A 19,621-nucleotide genomic window follows, 5' to 3' on the forward strand; every position below is an offset into this window, starting at 1 on the left:
GCGCAAAGTTTATAGCCAGACGAAACTTATCGCTGCCTGGCGAGATATTGGGTTTCATCGCCCCCAAAGGGGATTGAGGCGTGAAATCAGACGTTGCACGGGGCTCCTAAGGCGCATAAGTTCAGGCGCTACCCAATATCGGCGCGGACGGGCGCAGCGCAGGTGATCTCAATTACCGGAAACCACGAGACTTCCAGGCGCCGGCCGGCTCTTAAAGGGGTGGGTCAGTCAGCCTGAGCTGCCACACTCAATGCCCTGTAGGCCTCAGAATCGGCGCTCGCCCTTCTCTGGCGCAAGAAACTTGGTCAGGATGGAGAAGGTGAGACAGAGAGCAGAGCGCTTCAGCACTGAGGCTCTGGACCAGTTGGTGTCTGCAGTTGAGCGCCGTCGAGATGTTCTGTATCCTGACAATGGCAAGAGGCCGAATCAAAAGGCTTACCGGCGATCTTGGAGGGAGGTTTCTCTGAGGGTCAACTCCAGCAGCATGGCGACCAGGACCCCTGTTCAGTGCAGGAAGAAATTCAACGACCTCACTCGGGTCGTTAGGGTGAGTGTTGTTTATGCAAACTTCTGATTCCCTCCATCTGCACCTGACTTCGAGCACCCTGTTGCCATGATGCCCCAATGGCCATCTGTCAGCAAGCACCCATGGCCCTTTCTGGGCACACACATGGACATTTCACTCAAGGCCACATGTAAGGGCCCTTGCACCATGGGGGGCATGCGATGATCTCTCAAGGCCTCATGTAAGGGCTCTTGCACCATGGGGGGCATGAGATGATCTCTCAAGGCCTCATGTAAGGGCTCTTGCACCATGGGGGGCATGAGATGATCTCTCAAGGCATCATGTAAGGGCTCTTGCACCATGGGGGGCATGAGATGATCTCTCAAGGCATCATGTTACAGAACTTCCCCTTCTTTCCCCTGCAGTCCAAGCTGGCGGCGAGGCGAAAGGACCAGAGTCGAACCGGTGGCGGGCCTCCACAAGTCGTCACTCTGACGGATCTTGAGGAGAGAGTGCACCAGATTCTTGGAGGACGTCTGTCTGGTCCTGTTACCACTGCAGTTGCCGACCCCATTTCCGACAGCGAGGGTAAGGCTCTCTCCTTTTTCAGCTGTTTCCTTCCACTTGGTCCCCCCGCCAGCATGCTTCCTCAGTGTGCAGCCATGTCAGAGCCTTGCCGCAATCTGGCATGCCTTTCCGCCAACCTGTCCTTTTGCTAAAGCCACTCTTCCACCTCCCTGCTTTCAGATGATTCATCACCAACTCGGGCTCAACGCCCTGAAGCTGCCAGTGCCAGTGCCTCCGGAGGCGAGGATCAGGAGGAAGCCGGACCATCCGTTCCAATCTCAGGGGAGCATACACATCTACAGACTGGGGATAGTAGTTCCCTGGAGGGGAGGGGGGGGGCTCTGAGGATCAGCCAGTTGCCGGAACAAGCGGCATGCAGCAACGCAAGGGGGGTAGGCAAGTTCGGCCACCGTCTCCCCGGAGGGCAAGGCAGGTAGTGATGACTGCTGCACAGAGTGCAGAGGAGGTGCGTCGCCTGGCTGAAATGAGCACCCAGGCCCGGCTCAGGCACACTGAGCTGATGGTTGCAGTGGGAAGGATGCCTCAGTCAATAGATACACTGGCAAAGAGTGTGTTGGACTTCGGGGCAACAATGGAGAGGACTCTCCAGGGCTTCGGGGCAACAGTGGACAGGACTCTGCAGGGCTTCGGGGCAACAATGGACAGGACTCTCCAGGGCTTCGGGGCAACAATGGAGAGGACTGTCCAGGGCTTCGGGCCAACAATGGAGAGGACTGTCCAGGGCTTCGAGGCCGCTATGGAAAGGACTGTTCAGGGCTTCGGACAATCCCTGGAAAGGTCTGTCCAGGGCTTGTCCGAGGCAGTGGAGCGGTCGGCACCAGCCTTGTCCGAAGCAATGGAAAGAACTGTCTGGGGCTTCTCCGAAGCACTGGCACCTGGCACACAGGTCCTCACTGCTGCCACGCAGTCACTTGCCGGCCTCGTCCACACCCAGATTGAGGCAACGCAAACTCTCACTGCAGCCACCCTATCTGCATCAGCTAGGATCACCCCGGGCCCTTCCAGTCCCATACAAGGCCAGGAATCAGTGGAGCATGCGATTGTGGCGGATGAGCCGAGCCGGTCCCCTCAGAGAGCCAGTGTGTCGTCCGACCATGGTGCAGGTGTCCTCTCTCGGCAGGTGACCATTGCACATGCCAGCGCTGGTACGTCTGCAGTGCAGCTGCCACCACCTGCAGGGCACACTGCTTCCAGCCATGCTCAGATCAAGCATCCTGCGTCCACACCCTCCAAGCCCAGAGGTCGGCCAGGCCGTCCCTCAGGGGCTTCTGCGCTTCCACACAGTCAGCAGGCGTCCCCCAGCCTTCACCCCGCCACTGGGGTTCAATTACGTAGGAGCAGCAGGGAGGGAAGGGGCCGACCGCGAAAGAGAAGTCGTTCTCCATCAAGGGGCCAGCAGTAGAGGGAGGTGCTGAGACGTTTCTTTGGCCAAATTCAAGGACACCCTCACCTGTTGTAATTGTTGGAAATGGTTTGTTTAGTTTTGCGGCTTTGCCGAAGAGTTAACTGTTATTTTGTTAGTTATGGTTTCTGTTGACATGACGTTGTTTTGCTGTAATGAAAGACTTTTGTGACAATAAAGAGAAGTTTTAATGTGCTATGGTGCACGTGACTAATTACAGTGATGCTGGCCTTCAGAGGCTTTCAAACATCCAAAGTGCGCAGGAGTAAAGACACTCATCATTCCGCCAGAGGGGCCTCGAAACGAGTCCTCATGAGCCTCTGACGGATGGCCCTTCCACTTTCAGGAGCCCTTCCATCTTCCTCCTCCTCCTCCTCGTCCGCATGCTCCTCCTCCTCCTCCGCCTGCTCTTCCTCCTCCTCCTCCTCCTCCTCGACCACCTGCTCTGCTGGTCGTTGAGGGACAGCTGGAATTGGCTGGGTGCGTCGAATCGCCAAGTTGTGGAGCATGCAGCAGACAACGACGATGTGACCCACTTGCTCCGGCGAGTACTGCAGGGAGGAGGTCCAGCATCTCGTGAAGTGGTGCGCCGACAACAACCTGGCCCTTAACACCAAGAAAACAAAGGAAATAATCGTGGACTTCAGGAAGTCCAAAGGCGGAAGTCACACCCCCATCCACATCAATGGGGCGGAGGTGGAAAGGGTGGCCAGCTTTAAGTTCCTCGGAGTCCACATCACGGAAGACCTCTCCTGGCCCCTCAACACCTCCTCTCTGGTGAAGAAGGCCCAGCAGCGCCTATATTTCTTGAGGAGGCTGAAGGGATGTAATCTGTCACCCCCGATCCTCTCTAACTTCTACCGCTGCACTATAGAGAGCATCCTGACAAACTGTATCACGGTATGGTACGGCGGCTGTAGCTCCCATGACCGGAAAGCCCTGCAGCGGGTAGTCAAAACTGCCCAACGCATTACCGGCACCCGGCTACCGACCATAGAACATATATATCAGAAACGCTGCCTACGGAGGGCACGGACCATCATCAAAGACCCTACCCACCCCAGCCACAGTCTGTTCGCCCTCCTACCATCTGGAAGACGCTACAGATGCATTCGCACCCGTACGACCAGATTTAGGAACAGCTTCTTTCCCAGGGCTGTCATCCTACTGAACTCCACAAATAAACACTAAAGCCTGCACATCTGCCGATGCACTTTATTCACTTTATTATGGTCATATTTATGCTAATATATATGTACAAATGTATGTTGAAATGTTTAAGTGTCCTAATCCAAATTGTACACTCTCGGGAGCCGCAAGCCTACATTTCATTGTACTGCACTTGTGCACTAACAATGACAATAAAAGTTGATTTGATTTGATTTGATTTGAATGGTCCAGACATCGGAAACGCTTTTTGAGCACACCAATAGTGTGCTCTACAATGTTCCTGGTCACCTGATGGCTGCTGTTGAACAGCTCTTCTGCTGGGGTGGCGGCCACACGGAGTGGTGTCATCAGCCATGGGCAGAGAGGATAGCCCTTGTCCCCAATAAGCCAGCCTCGTGGTCGAGCCGGCCCCTCAAAAAGGTCACAAACTGAGGTCTACCGCAGGATAAAGGCATCGTGGCTGCTCCCTGGGAATTGGGCATTGACTGCCATGATGATTTGGCGGTGGTCGCAGACCAGCTGCACGTTGAGGGAGTGGAACCCCTTGCGGCTGCGGAAGTCCTCAGGATTCTGGAATGGCGCCCTCAAAGCCATGTGTGTACAGTCAATCGCCCCCTGCACCATGGGAAAGTCCGCAATAGCAGCGAAGCCCTGCGCGCGCTCTGCCTGCTTCTCCAGGGTCAGAGGGAAGGTGATGAATTGACGCCTTTGCCTATAAAGGGCAGCTGTAACTTGCCGGATGCAACAGTGGACTGCAACCTGAGAGATATTCGCAATGTCCCCAATGGCTGACTGAAAGGATCCGTTGCCATAAAAATTGAGGGCAACAGTCAGTTTAACAGCCACCGACAGAGAGGTCCTGCACCGTAGACGCGGCTGCAGATCCTCAGCAAGCAGGTGGCACAGCTCAGTGATATACCTATCAATTCATTCCATGAAAAGCGACGAGTTAAGATAGTAACTATAGGTTTTTATTGGCTAAATAACAGAGCCCACCCTCATGGGTGATCGGTTCCAGCAAGGAAGAATACTAGCCAAGCAATCACCTTTATACCTGGGCAAGCAGGCGGAGCCATGGGCGGAGTCAGCTGAGGTATGCCTAGGTATAACAGCGTGCAAGGCAAGAGGTAACCTTGTGTGGGTGATAACAACAGTGTAACAATAACAGTGGTTTACCACATTCACCCCTTGTTTAAAATTGAGTCCGGCGGGGTGAAGTGTACTACTAGTTCGTGTATGTCAGTCTATCAGGAGGCCTCGTAAGCCTTGGCAGGACGAGAAGTTTAAAGTTTTTATATTCCGTGCCCCTAACCGACAGGATCACCACACAGTATCCGCTGACGTCTGTTGAATGGGACTTCGACGCCATCGAGATCCGATGGCGCGTTGGCCGGACAGTGAGGGAGTAGCAGCGCACCGTGTCTGGGTGAATAAAACTCTCCGTGCTCCCGCTGTCGAACAGGCAGGTCGTGGCGTGGCCGTTTACCTCGATGTCCATCATGGACCTGGACAGATGATGCGGGAGAGCTTGGTCAAGCGTGACGGAGGCCAGTGTATGGCTGAGTGTGCTGCTGTCGTCGGCAGGTGAGGCGGTGGTCGGGTCTGGAGACAACATGGCGGCCGAGTGCGGCGAACAAAATGGCGGAGAAGATGGCTGCCCCCACGACTCACATGAGGCACTGCTGGCGCCTGTGGCCTTGATCAAAGATGGCCGCCCCCACGACTCACAGGCACTGCTGGCGTCTGTGGCCTTGATCAAAGATGGCCGCCCCCACAACTCACATGAGGCACTGCTGGCGTCTGTGGCTTTCCCTCTGCAGGCGTTCGCGAAGTGGCCTTTTTTTCTGCAGCCGGAGCAGGTCGCGTTCCTTGCAGGGCAGCGCGCCCTTTGATGTCTCGCCTGGCCACAGAAATAGCAGCTGGCGGCCCGATCGCGGGGCTCCGCTGCCACAGCAGGTCCCGGGGGTGGCGGTCCCGATCGATTCCGGGACACCGACGCCGTAGTAGGTCCCAGGGGCGGCGGTGCGAGGGGTATTGCGGCCGGAGTCGGGCCCGAGTCCCACGGTCGCGCAGCACTGTACCCGGAGTACGCCTCGAGGTCCCGATGGGCCACTTCCAGGGAGTGAGCGAGGGCTGTAGCTGCTTTCACATCGAGGTCCTTTGATTCAAGCAGTCTTTGCCTTGAGTAGTCGGACCGAAGGCCTTTCACGAAGGCATCACGGATATTTCCTTCAGCATGTTGTGCAGCCGATACAGCTTTAAAGTCACAGTCCCTGCCGAGTGTTTGTAGCGCCCGTAAAAATTCATCTACAGACTCTCCTGGCTGTTGCGAGCGGGATCTTAGGAGATGTCTGGCATACATTGAATTTACTGGGCTCCGGTACTGCTCTTTTAGCAGGTCGAGGGCCTCCTCATATGTAGTAAGGTCCCGGATGAGTGCAAATACTTTAGGGCTCACCTGGGCGGTCAGAACTCTTAGTTTGTCGGCTTCCGATGGCACGCCGGAGGCTACCAGGTAGGATTCAAAGCAGCTCAGCCAGTGATCGAAGTCGAGGGCTGAATTCGCTGCCTGTGGATTTAGATCCAGGTACGGCGGTCGGAGGGCTCGCAGCCAAGTCGGCTGCTGGGGCTGGTCAGTCATTTCAAAATTTAGCCAATAAAATTGATATACCTATCAATTCATTCCATGAAAAGCAACGAGTTAAGATAGTAACTATAGGTTTTTATTGGCTAAATAACAGAGCCCACCCTCGTGGGTGATCGGTTCCAGCAAGGAAGAATACTAGCCAAGCAATCACCTTTATACCTGGGCAAGCAGGCGGAGCCATGGGTGGAGTCAGCTGAGGTATGCCTAGGTATAACAGCGTGCGAGGCAAGAGGTAACCTTGTGTAGGTGATAACAACAGTGTAACAATAACAGTGGTTTACCACACTCAGTAACAACGTCCCTCCCGATTCGGAGCCTTCGCACACACTGCTCCTCCGACATGTCAAGGTATGACACCTACTGCCTAAAGACCCTCGCAGCATACCCTCGGATTGGCCGACCTCCATTGCCCCTCCTCCTTCTGGCCAATCCCGGCCCTCTCTCCCGCCGTCTCTCTGCCCCTTCATAGTGTTCGGCCATGAGGCCGTCGCCATCCAAAGCATCTCCCATTCCGATGCCAGTTGGTCAAAAGGCTGTTAGGTCTAGTGTTCTGATGCGCTATCAATTACTCAAAAGACTGAGGTTAAGCGAGTAACTAACAGGCTTTTATTAACAAGAGAATGAAGGTGTGCCTCGAGTGGTCGACTAGTCCAGAATACAGAGGGACTGTGGAGCAGTCACCTTTATACCTGGACTCGTGGGAGGTGTCAGCCGAGGCATGTACAGACATGTACACAGTGGAATACAAACACCCACACAGGCAGGTATAACAGTGGTTTACCACATTCACCCCTTGTTTAAAAATGAGTCCGGCGGGGTGAAGTGTATTAAAAGTTTGTGTATTGGAGTCTCTCCGGAGGTCTTGTCTGCCGCTGTGATCGACGTGGCGACGGCAGGGGTAGTGAAGCTTCCGGCGTCGAGTCCCGCGTAGGCTGGGGCACTGGTGTGTAGTCCTCGTGGGTGTCGAGCGGGTCGCGGGGCCCAGGCGTGCCGTCTGCTGGGGTTGGATATTGGGTCGTGGGGGGTGGTGGTAGTGGGTAGTGGGTTACTGGGGCCCCCGAGGGTGCGAGGTCTCGTATGGAGACTGTGTCCTCCCGCCCGTCCCGGTACGCAAAGTAAGCATACTGGGGGTTGGCGTGGAGGAGGTCGACCCTCTCGACCAGGGGGTCCGTTTTATGGGTCCTCACGTGTCTTCTCAGTAGGACCGGCCCTGGGGACATCAGCCATGGCGGTAGCGATGTCCCCGATGTCGACTTCCTTGGGAAGACAAACATTTTCTCATGAGGGGTGGCGTTAGTGGCAGTGCAGAGCAGTGACCGAATAGAGTGGAGCGCATCGGGGAGCACATCCTGCCAGCGGGAGGTCGGAAGGCCCCTAGACTTTAAGGCTAGCAGGGCGGCCTTCCAAACTGTCGCATTCTCTCTTTCCACCTGTCCGTTCCCCCGGGGGTTGTAACTGGTGGTCCTGCTTGTGGCAATACCCCTAGCGAGCAGGTACTGGCGGAGTTCGTCGCTCATAAACGATGAGCCCCGGTCGCTATGGATATAGCTGGGGAAACCGAACAGGGTGAAGAGGTCGTTCAGACATTTAATGACCGTGACACTGGTCATGTCCGGGCAGGGGATGGCGAACGGGAAACGGGAGCACTCATCAATAATGTTGAGGAAGTACACATTGCGGTCGGAGGAGGGGAGAGGCCCTTTAAAATCAACGCTCAGGTGCTCGAAGGGGCGAGTGGCTTTTATCAGGTGAGCCCTGTCTGGCCTATAAAAGTGCGGTTTGCACTCAGCGCAGACTTGGCAGTTCCTGGTCATGGTCCTGACCTCCTCAATGGAGTAAGGCAGGTTGCGGGCCTTGATGAAGTGGAAGAACCTGGTGACCCCCGGGTGGCAGAGGTCATTGTGGAGGGCCCGCAGTCTATCGATCTGCGCGCTGGCGCAGGTGCCACGCGATAGAGCATCCGGGGGTTCATTGAGCTTCCCGGGCCGGTACAAGATCTCGTAATTGTAGGTGGAAAGTTCGATTCTCCACCTCAAGATCTTGTCGTTTTTGATTTTGCCCCTCTGCTTGTTGTTAAACATAAAAGCAACTGAACGCTGGTCAGTGAGCAGGGTAAATCATTTTCCGGCCAGGTAGTGCCTCCAATGACGCACAGCCTCCACAATAGCCTGGGCCTCCTTCTCAACAGCGGAGTGTCTGGTCTCCGGGCCCTGGAGGGTTCGTGAAAAGAAGGCCACGGGTCTCCCCGCCTGATTAAGGGTAGCGGCCAGGGCAAAGTCGGACGCGTCGCTTTCCACCTGGAAGGGGATGGATTCGTCCACTGCGTGCATGGTGGCTTTGGCAATGTCTTCCTTGATACGGTGGAAGGCTAAGCGGGCCTCTGCCGTCAAGGGAAAAGAGGTGGACTTGATCAGCGGACGGGCCTTGTCCGCATAGTAGGGGACCCACTGGGCGTAATAGGAGAAAAACCCTAGGCACCTCTTCAGGGCCTTGAGGCAGTGGGGCAGTGGGAGTTCCATAAGGGGACGCATCCGGTCGGGGTCGGGACCGATGACTCCGTGTTCCACAACACAGCCAAGGATGGCGAGGCGGGTTGTGCGGAATATGCACTTCTCCTTGTTATACGTCAGGTTCAGGAGTTGGGCGGTGCAGAGGAATTTTTCGCGGTTTGCGTCATGGTCCTGCAAGTCATGGCCGCAGATGGTCACATTGCCCAGATATGGGAAAGTGGCCTGCAACGCATTTTGATCGACCATCCGGTCCATCTCCCTTTGGAAGACGGAGACCCCGTTGGTGACGCCAAAGGGAACCCTAAGGAAGTGATAGAGGCGGCCGTTTGCCTCAAAGGCAGTATACTGGCGGTCCTCAGGGCGGATAGGGAGCTGGTGGTACGCTGATTTCAGGTCAATGGTCGAGAAGACGCGGTACTGCGCGATCTGGTTGACCATATCAGCTATGCGGGGGAGTGGGTAAGCGTCCAGCAGGGTGTAGCAATTTATTGTCTGGCTGTAGTCGATGACCAGGCGCTGCTTCTCGCCGGTCTTAACGACCACAACCTGGGCTTGCCAGGGGCTGGTGCTGCCCTCAATAATCCCCTCCTTCAGGAGCCGCTCCACTTCGGTTTTAATGAAAACTCTGTCCCCGGCACTGTATCGCCTGCTCTTTGTGGCGATGGGCTTACAGTCGGGGGTGAGGTTAGCAAACAGTGGGGGGGGGGGGGTGACTCTGAGTGTGGAGAGGTTGCACCTGGTGCGCGGCGGGCAGTTTAGAAGCTGCTGGCTGCGGACTGTGAGTGGGGGGAGGGGTCCACCGTACGCCATCGTAACACTTTTAAGGTGGCACTGAAAATCTAACCCCAGTAGAACGGCAGCGCAGAGGTGGGGCAGGACCAGAAGTTTAAAATTATCGTACACAGTCCCGTCTACTAAGAGTGTCACCACGCAGTAGCCGCCAATGTCCGCCGACTGGGACTCGGAGGCCATAGAAATCCGCTGGTGCGCAGGCAGGACTGGGAGAGAGCAACGCCGCACCGTGTCGGGGTGGATGAAGCTCTCCGTGCTCCCAGAGTCAAAAAGGCAGGTTGTTTCGTGACCATTTACCTTAATGTCCATTGTGGACCGGGCCAGTTGGTGCGGCCTCGCTTGGTCCAGCGTAACGGAGGCCAGCGTAGGGGTCGGTGTGTCGCTGCGGGTATCAGATGAGGCGGTGTTGGGGGCCTGCTGCGTCCTGGCTGGCGTCCAAGATGGCGGCGTCCATGATCCCCATGTGGCTGGAGGCGTCCAAAATGGCTGCTGTTCCGGTGGTTCGCACATGGCTGGGGAGGCCCAAGATGGCGGCCCGCATGGCCCACACGCGGCGCTGCTGGGGTTCGGGGTGGCTTTGGCCCTGCATACGCTGGCGTAGTGTCCCTTCTTCCCGCAGCCCGAGCAGATCGCATTTTTCGCCGGGCAGCGCGCTCTGGGGTGTTTGGCCTGGCCACAGAAGTAGCATTTCTGGCCTTGGGACACTGCTGCGGTAGTTGGGCCGTTGCTGGGATGTGGCTGGGGTGGCACGGCGCTATGAGACGGTCCTACCGTGTCCCAGGCTGTCGTTCCCCACGGCGTCCACGGTGCAGAGGAGTAGGCATCCATGCCCCGGTAGGCTGCGTCCAATGATAGTGCGAGTTCAGAGGCCTTGTTGAGGTCGAGGTCACTCTGCTCCAACAGTCGCTGTCGGGTGTAATTGGACCTGTGGCCCGCTACAAAAGCCTCCCGGATAAGTTCCTCTGTGTACACGGCGGCCTTTACATCCTTACAACCACAGGCCCGGCCAAGCACAGACAGTGCCTGAAGGTATTCCTCGGTCGATTCCCCAGGTTGTTGTTTACGACTCCCCAGGAGGTGCCTGGCGTACACCTCGTTCACTGGGCGCGTGTACTGGTCCTTGAGGAGCTTGAGAGCAGCCGTGTACGAGGTCGCGTCCTGGATGACCGAGTACGCTCGGTGGTTCACTTTGGAGGTCAGGACATCCAGTTTGTCCTCATCCGATTTGACCGTTGCAGTGGAGGCGATCAGGAATCTTTCAAAGCACCTAAGCCAGTGAGCAAACTTGGTGGATGCGTCCGCCTCCCGATGGTCTAAGTCCAGGCATGCTGGTGTGAGGATCTTCTCCATTATAAAAAAATCTTGTTGATAAAATTGATGCGCTATCAATTACTCAAAAGACTGAGGTTAAGCGAGTAACTAACAGGCTTTTATTAACAAGAGAATGAAGGTGTGCCTCGAGTGGTCGACCAGTCCAGAATACAGAGGGACTGTGGAGCAGTCACCTTTATACCTGGACTCGTGGGAGGAGTCAGCCGAGGCATGTACAGACATGTACACAGTGGAATACAAACACCCACACAGGCAGGTATAACAGTGGTTTACCACATGCTCCAACTGCTCCGGACAGGTTTGAAGGTCCCAAGTACTCTAATGCTAAATTCCAAAAACTCTGCTCCACAGTAGCTCACCAACTCTCTCCACCAACAATCGCAATGAACAGGCCAAGTGGCTGAAGCTTCTATACTAGAGCTGTCCCCTTTAAATAGCGCCCCCCAATTCCGAGAAGGGCCTGCTAACGCTCCTTCGAACTGTCACTAATAGCGCTAGCCGTAAAGGCTCCGGGCGCCACCCAATATCCGCTCAGGCGCCCCTAAAAGGCGTTGCACACTGAAATGATGTCATGATCTGCTTGCGCTCGCGGGCGCGCGCAAACACTTATCGCAGGCGTTAAATGTATAGTCAATATGGGAGTTGTCGCTATCTTCATTGCGCCCGCCCCAACATTGGGTAACGCCCCAATTCTCGGTCTCTTTAGGCGCTAACCGCTGGCGCAAACAACCGAATTTCTAGGCCATAGAGTCATAACGGCACAGAAGGAGGCCATTTGGCCCATCAAGTCCGTGCCGGCTCTCTGTCGAGCAATCTAGTCAGTCCCATTCCCCCCGCTCTATCCCCGTAGCCCTGCAAGTTTATTTCCCTCAAGTGCCTATCCAGTCTCCCCTTGAAAACATTGAGTGTCTCCGCTTCCACCACTTCCGTCGGCAGCGAGTTCCAGGTCCACACCACTCGCTGCGTAAAAACGTTTTTCCTCACATCCCCCCTGCATCTCTTGCCCAAAACCTTAAATCTGTGTCCCCTAGTCCTTGTACCATCAACTAGTGGGAACAGCCTTTTCCCGTCTAGCCTATCCAAACCCGACATAATCTTGTACACCTCTATCAAATCAGCCCTCAACCTCCTTTGCTCTAATGAAAACAAATCCAGCTTCTCCAACCTGTCCTTGTAGCTAAGATCCCCCATCCCCAGAACCATTCTGGTAAATCTCCTCTGCACCCTCTCAAGTGCCTTCACATCCTTCCTAAAGTATGGTGACCAGAACTGGATGCAATACTCCAGTTGTGGCCTAACCAACGCTTTATAAAGGTTCAGCATAACTTCTCTACTTTTGTACTCAATACCTCTATTTATGAAGCCCAAGATCCCATATGCACTCTCTCAATATGTCCTGCCACCTTCAGGGACCTATGCACATTAACTCCCAGTTCCCTCTGTCCCTGCACACTCTTTAAAACTGTGCCATTAAGTGTATATTGCCTCTCCCTGTTCCTTCTGCCAAAATCCATCACCTCACACTTCTCTGTATTAAATTCCATCTGCCACTTGTCTGCCCATTCTGCTAGCCTTTCTGTGTCCTGTTGCAGTCGATTGGTATCATCCTCACCCCCAAGTTTGGTGTCATTGGAAAATTTAGAAATTCTACACTGTATGCCAATATCCAGGTCATTTATATATCAAAAAAAAGCAGTGGCCCCAGCACTGACCCTTGGGGAACACCACTGTCTACCATCCTCCAGTCTGAAAAACCGCCATTTACCACAACTCGCTGTTTTCTGTCCTCAAGCTAATTCCTTATCCAAGCTGCCACTGACCCACCTATTCCATGAGCCTCAATTTTGTCAACCAGCCTTCTATGTGGTACTTTGTCAAACGCCTTCCTAAAATCCATGTAGACAACATCCATTGCATTCTCTTCATCAATCCTCTTTGTTCATCAAAAAATTCAATTAGATTAGTCAAACACAATCTGCCTTTTATAATTCAGTGTTGGCTCTCCTTAATTAGCTTAAACCTCTCCAAGTGCCCATTAATTTTTTCCTTGATTATTGTTTCTAAAACTTTACCTACCACTGATGTTAAACTGGCCGGCCTGCAGTTACTAGGATTGCCCTTACACCTTTTCTTGAACAATGGTGTCACATTTGCCATTTTCCAATCCTCAGGCACCTCCCCCGCATCTAGGGAAGATTGGAAAATTATTGCAAGCCCTTCTGCTATTTCCTCCCCAATTCCCTTAGCAATCTGGGATGCAAGCCATCTGGACCAGGCGACTTATCCACTCTAAGCATACCCAGTCTTCCTAGTACACCCTGTCTATCAATTTTCACCCCTTCCATTGCTTCTACCTTTTCCACTTCTACCGATATTTTGTCAGCATCCACCTCCTTAGTAAACACCGATACAAAGTACTCATTGAGTATTCTAGCCTTGCCCTGCGCCTCTAAGCATATATCACCTTCTTTGTCCCTAATAGGCCCCACCCTGCCTCTTACTACCCGCTTACTGTTTACATGCCGGTAGAAGACTTTTGGGTTCCCTTTTATGTTAACCGCCATTCTACACTCATATTCTCTCTTCGCCAATCATATTTTCATCTTCACTTCCCCTCTCAACTTATTGTATTTGGTCTGGTTCTCCCTTGAAGAATTCACCTGACATTCATCATACACCCTCTTTTTTTGTTTCATCATCTTCTCAATCTGCCTTGTCATCCAAGGAGCCCTTGCTTTGGTTCCCTTACCCTTCCCTCTTGTTGGAATGTACCTAGCCTGTATTTGGAACATCTCCTCCTTAAAGATCACCCACTGTTCCGTTACAGTTTTTCCTGTCAGTCTTTGGTTCCATTTTACCCTGGCTAGATCCTTTCGCATCCCATTGAAGTTAGCGCTATTCCAGTTTAGAAGTTCCACTCTAGATTGTTCCATGCTCCTCTCCATTGCTAATCTAAACCTTATGATACAAGTACAACTATGATATGAATAGCTTTGTCCAAGAATTCAGGCATCTTCCCAAGATCTGAGAATGGGAAGCAGTTTGCTTTTGTGGTTGGAGAGAAGGGGGAGATCACTACTCGTGTTTGCTGCACTGAACAGTTTTATTGCTTGTCACAATCCATGGGAGCCATATATCTTTCAGATCGGGCTACAGTGTCAAATTGATCTGTTGTGAGGATTATTGTTGGATTGTTGCATCCTTCCTTAGGAGATGGATACATTCTTATGCCATGAACAGTAGGAATTGCACAAGTCTATTATTTAGCTAACATGATGATCAGGAGTCCTAGTAGACAGATCATTGACATTGCTGTGATGGTAAACCACTAAGTTTCCCTTAATTCATATTGTCAGTAGGAATTGCTAAAATTCAGACAAAATCATTATCTTCCATTAAATTTATGAGAATTAGAACCCGTGCTTCAACATTAGCAGGTGCCTGCATACCTAGCCACATAAATAAATAGTAATGGTTGACACTTAAGACACTTGCCAAACTGGAGACAGATGTTCTCTTGCCTGATTTGCTTCTGGGCCTTCCCTCTTACCCATTGTGACTGAGCCGGTCTTTCAAAACATTCTTTAAATGTGACTCCCTAAGTGAGAGAAAAGGTCGAGTAGACTACATCAAAAAGCTAGGTAGGGTGACTCGTGGAAACATTGATTGGCCAGTGCGGGTAATGTAGAATCACATTATTGGGCTAAGTATTGGAAGCATATTAGGTGGCTGGGATAAGGGATTTGGAAGCAGATTGGTAAATGGGGAGGAAAGGTATTTGGGGGCATATTGAGTGTATAAGATGATGGTTTGGAAGCTTCAGGGGCATTGAATATAAGGCATAAAGGATATGCCTTCTTGCTTTCGTCATGTACAGTATTAAGAAAATTGTCTATTTTTCCAACATTATTTTCCCAGGATTCCAAAGCTACTTCCTATTATTATGGCACCTAGGGGTATACACAGCACAGCTGTGCTACAGGAGTTCACATTTAAATCCTAGAATTTATTAATTGGGAAAAATGTCTTCACTATTAACTCAGAAGGTCGGGTGCTCAAAAAAGGTAATGCTAATCAATATACCAGTAGATGAGGAAAAAATTACCATTGTTAGCAAGCAGCAAAAGTTTAAAATGAAAAGAGCTTCTTCTGTCGGCCAAAATGTTAATTCAAAGTGCTGATTTATCGTACAGAGCCTGGGCCACTGACTCTCTTGCATTGTTCTTTGACTTTGGATAATTCAGACAACTATTTGATTGGGAAGATAAAGCAGCATATGAACTTTAATTAATTTTCTCTTGAAGTTCATAAAACCTCACTAGGCAGATAAAGATCTCAGTCTCCATGAAGCCAGTGTGTATGGGTGATCAATCAGTCTGCTGACAGTAATCAACTTGGAAACCCTACAGGCACTGCCAGGTTATCAATTTTGAGGTAAGGTTTCAGTGAACTTTGTTATTAATGCATTCACTGAAACTGAAAGACCTGAAGGTATAATATTTAAATATCAAATGCTTTGTTATGGGAATATGGTCATTATATTTTATAATTCATATATCTATATATATATAAACGGATACATCTGTCTGTCTATCTGTCTGTCTGTCAGTCTGTCCTCCGGTGTGCGTCTGTCCGGCTATGCACTCGAAAGTTATAGAGCGTACCTACGCGTGCGTTACGTCAAAAGAAAGCGTACCGTTCCAAAACGGTCGTAAGCGTATTGACGTTTCGGCCGGACAAAAATCGCGCCCGCGGTATCTAAAAAACGTTCAACATTCCGCTCATTAGCATCTCATTATCCGCTCATTAGCGATAGAGTGACCTCGAGGTCGACCAATCGTACGCCGGGTTCCTGGCGCATGCGGGCGGGCCCTCCTACAGTCGAGTGACGGGACGATTGACCAATCCTACGCTTCGGTGACCTGACGGTCGACCAATCGGTGCGTGTGTGGGCGGGCCTTATCGTTCTGAACCGAGGTGAGTCGCCGCCATCTTGATTCCAAACTTTTCAGTTCTTTTTCCCGCTTTCTGCGTCTTTAAAAAAAAAGTTGCTTTTAAAACACATAGGCCTAGAAATTCAGTTGCTTGCGCCACCAGTTTGCGCCAAAAGAGGCCACTCAGAGGCTTTAGCGCCACTGGCCACAACCACCGCGATATTTAGCGGAGCGCTAATGGCGGCGTTAGCCTGTAGCGCTGCCGCCCCGAACGCCATATTAGGTCGCGCCCGCCTCCTCCGCGCCGGCCGCAAATAGCGACCGGTACACGGGCCAACCTGTGGCGGTAGTGGCGCGAGTTAAGGTGGAGGTGCGGCCGGCCGCTTTTTCGGCGGCCACCTGCCCGCACCTCAGTCCCCGGCCTCCTACACCCCCCCGTCCCCCGCGGCATTGCCGGCTGATACCCGAGAGCCCGGCACTTCTCCTTGGTGGCGCTGCGGCACTTTGCGCGCCAATATTCAGTTTCAGCGCCCCAAGCGGGGCGCGGGAAGCCTCGTTTAGCGGCCGGCTTCCATTTGGGGCGCAGAAACTGAATATCCCGATGGCACAAGTGGCTCCGCGCGCAGCGGTAATTCCGGCGCCCAGGCGAGCTTGGCGCCCCAAACTGAATTTTTAGCCCATATTGTTTTTAAAAAAAGTTAATTACTTTCTAAATCTTTTATCTAATCTCATTAATTTTCTACTTTTCCCCGTTTTTCCAGGTAGGCCTCGAAGCCTCGGCCTCTCCTCCGCACCCACGCCCGAGCTAGGCACCTCCCGGCCCCAGTCAACAAGCGGCCCCCGATCGCCGCCATCTTTGTGAAGGCTGGAGGGGCGGGCCTCAGCCGAGCGCCGCTACCGCCACCATCTTAGTAAAGGCTGGTGCGGCGGTGGGCGGCACGGAGCTCCGCGGAGCAGAGTGCGCGGCGGCGTCTAACTCTCCCCCCCCAGTCTGTCTCTCTCTCTCTTCCCCGCGCCTCCTGAATGCGCGGGGGAAGAGGCCCGGGGCACCGTGGCCGCTTTCGGAGACTTCAACTCCGTGACAGGTGAGGAGGGTCTTTGTTCACGTTGGGCGGCGGCCGGGTTCCCCGGGTGCTGATTCCTGCCGGTGTGGGGTGTGGGGCCGGAGCCTGGCTCTTACCTTGCCCCGGAGAGCGGGCGGACGGCGGGGCCTGGAGTAGCTAATCGGGCACCGGCGCCAAGATGATTTCTATACAGAGCCTGAGCGGCCGGGTGAGCTCGCAGACAAAAAACGGCAGAAGAAAAACTGAGCGGTAGAGGGGAACAGACGTCAGAGAGACAGAGAAATAGGGAGGGGAGGAGAGGGTGAGAGGACAGGGGAGAGGGGCAGGGAGGGAGAGAGGAGAGGGGCAAGGAGGGAGAGGGAAGAGAGAGAGGAGTGGGGGGGAGGGGAGAGAGAGAGGGTGGGGGGAGGGGAGAGAGAGAGGGTGGGGGGAGGGGAGAGAGAGGGGGTGGGGGGAGGGGGAGAGAGAGAGGGTGGGTGGGGGGAGGGGGAGAGAGAGAGGGGGGTGGGGAGGAGGGAGCGAGAGAGGGTGGGGGAGGAGAGCGAGAGAGGGGTGGGGGGGAGGGGGGGGAGCGAGAGAGGTGGGGAGAGGGTGGGGGGAGGGGGAGGGAGAGAGGGTTGGGGGAGGAGGGGAGGGGGGGAGAGAGAGTAAAAGCAGGGAGAGAGGGGCAGGGACAGGGAGGAGAGGGTGAGGGAGGGAGAGACTCGGGGGAGGGAGAGAGGGTGAGGGAGGGAAAGAGTGAGGGGGTGGGACAGGGAGGGAAAGAGTGAGGGGGTGGGACAGGGAGGGAGAGCTTACCTTCTTCCTTCGCAGGGGTCCATCGGGCCACCTTCCCCCCCCCAGTCGCTCTCTCTCTTCCCCCCCAGTCGCTCTCTTCCCCCCCAATTGCTCTCTCTCTTCCCCCCCAGTCGCTTTCTCTCTTCCCCCCCAGTCGCTCTCTCTCTTCCCCCCCAGTCGCTCTCTCTCTTCCCCCAGTCGCTCTCTCTCTTCCCCCCCAGTCACTCTCTCTCTTCCCCCCAGTCGCTCTCTCTCTTCCCCCCCGGTCGCTCTCTCTCTTCCTCCCCAGTTGCTCTCTCTCTTCCCCCCCAGTCGCTCTCTCTCTTCCCCCCCAGTCGCTCTCTCTCTTCCCCCCCGTCGCTCTCTCTCTTCCTCCCCAGTCGCTCTCTCTCTTCCCCCCCAGTCGCTCTCTCTCTTCCCCCCCAGTCGCTCTCTCTCTTCCCCCCCCCGTCGCTCTCTCTCTTCCCCCCAGTCGCTCTCTCTCTTCCCCCCCCCCCAGTCGCTCTCTCTCTCTCTTCCCCCCCCCCCCAGTCGCTCTCTCTCTCTCTTCCCCCACCACCCCCCAGTCGCTCTCTTCTAACAACAACATGCCCTCGAAAAAGCCTCGGCACCGCCGGGCACTGCAGCTAGTATATATATATATAAGATAGATATATACGACTTAGAGTACATGTAAAAATTAAGTGAAGTAATTTCATAGTATATAATTGAAGGGGAAACAGTAAAATAATTGTAAGAAAAATAGAAAATGCTGGAAGTTCACAGCAGATCCTTCGTCATCTAAAGAAAAAAGATAGGTTAATTTTACCAAGTAAAATAATTATTACATATGAGTTTTGAAAAAAACAAACTTTAATTAAAGCTTATGAATGCTTACTGTCTGAGAAATAAGCATGTCTGATGAACTTAATTTACTACATGGAAAGTCATAATGAATGACCCTGACAAAAACTGCCTTTAGTTCTTGAGCATACCTTTCAATCCAGCACAGTGAACCATTACATTTTTCACTGAGCTGCAAACGATTACCCAGAAACAGCTTTGTTTTCAGATCAGCCACTGTAGCAAAACCTTGATTGTACCAAATTCTCCTTTATTCGAGATCAGCAAAGTGCAACAACACTCATCGAGTGTTATAAAATAATACTTCACTGTGTTATCTTTAAATTCCATTCTCAGGCTCAAGGTTGAAGTGTTGGAATTTTAAGTATTCTAAACATTTAAGGTTTTTTGTTGTTAAATGCACTGAAGTCTTGAGTACTTGTATTAAAAAAAAACATTTTTGTTCCATGTCTTTTAAGATTACATCAACTGTTTTTCATTTTATTAAAGAAATAGACAGGTGACAAATTTAACAGAACTGTCTAGGCCCAATTTCATATTAAGTCCTCGATATCATCCCCTGTCCAATCTTGGGTTAATCTATGTCCACCTCACACAGTGGGGGAAATTTTAACCCCCAAGGGTGGATAGGTTGGAGGTGGGTGGGAAGGTAAAACATTTTAAATTCTCAAACCCAACTCCAGCCCGTCCACTCCTGGTTTTAACAGAGAAGGGCGACCAATCCGCTCTCAGGAAGTGGGTTAGTCACTAAAATATTTTTAGGTGTCTGCGTGCCTCCATTTCAACTGAATTTTTATTTATAATACATGGAGGCTGGGATTGCCGGGCCTCGGGAATCTCGTAAGGTAAAAGGAGGTGCGAAGGGCTGGAACTGTGAGGTAAGTGCCTTTATTGCACTGCTTGTGTGCAAGGAGGAGCAGAAGTGTTTTCCTCAGGCTCAACAAGCTTCCCTACCCTCCCCACCCCCAAGAAGTCCGATTCGCCCCCACCCTCGCGATGTCTGACATTCCCCCCCGCGATGTCCGACTCCCCCCCGCGATGTCCGACTCCCCCCCCG

At 53.0% G+C, this 19,621-nt stretch overlaps 2 protein-coding genes across 11 annotated transcripts in view; both read left to right on the forward strand.

Annotated features, from left to right (window-relative positions):
- The window catches only part of epb41l4a (erythrocyte membrane protein band 4.1 like 4A), a 474,019-nt gene that overhangs the window by 329,393 nt on the left and 125,005 nt on the right, over positions 1 to 19,621 (forward strand). The window lies entirely within an intron of this gene.
- Positions 840 to 3,299, forward strand: LOC147124451 (uncharacterized). The gene is made up of 2 exons (XM_086000317.1): positions 840 to 1,093; positions 1,253 to 3,299. The coding sequence occupies exon 2, from the start codon at positions 1,446 to 1,448 to the stop codon at positions 2,493 to 2,495; it is 1,050 nt and encodes a 349-aa protein (XP_085856443.1). The 5' UTR covers positions 840 to 1,093; positions 1,253 to 1,445; the 3' UTR covers positions 2,496 to 3,299.

Source organism: Somniosus microcephalus, chromosome 1, assembly GCF_052327205.1.
Source record: "Somniosus microcephalus isolate GS21.2 chromosome 1, FLI_Smic_1.0, whole genome shotgun sequence".
NCBI classification, from domain to species: domain Eukaryota; kingdom Metazoa; phylum Chordata; class Chondrichthyes; order Squaliformes; family Somniosidae; genus Somniosus; species Somniosus microcephalus.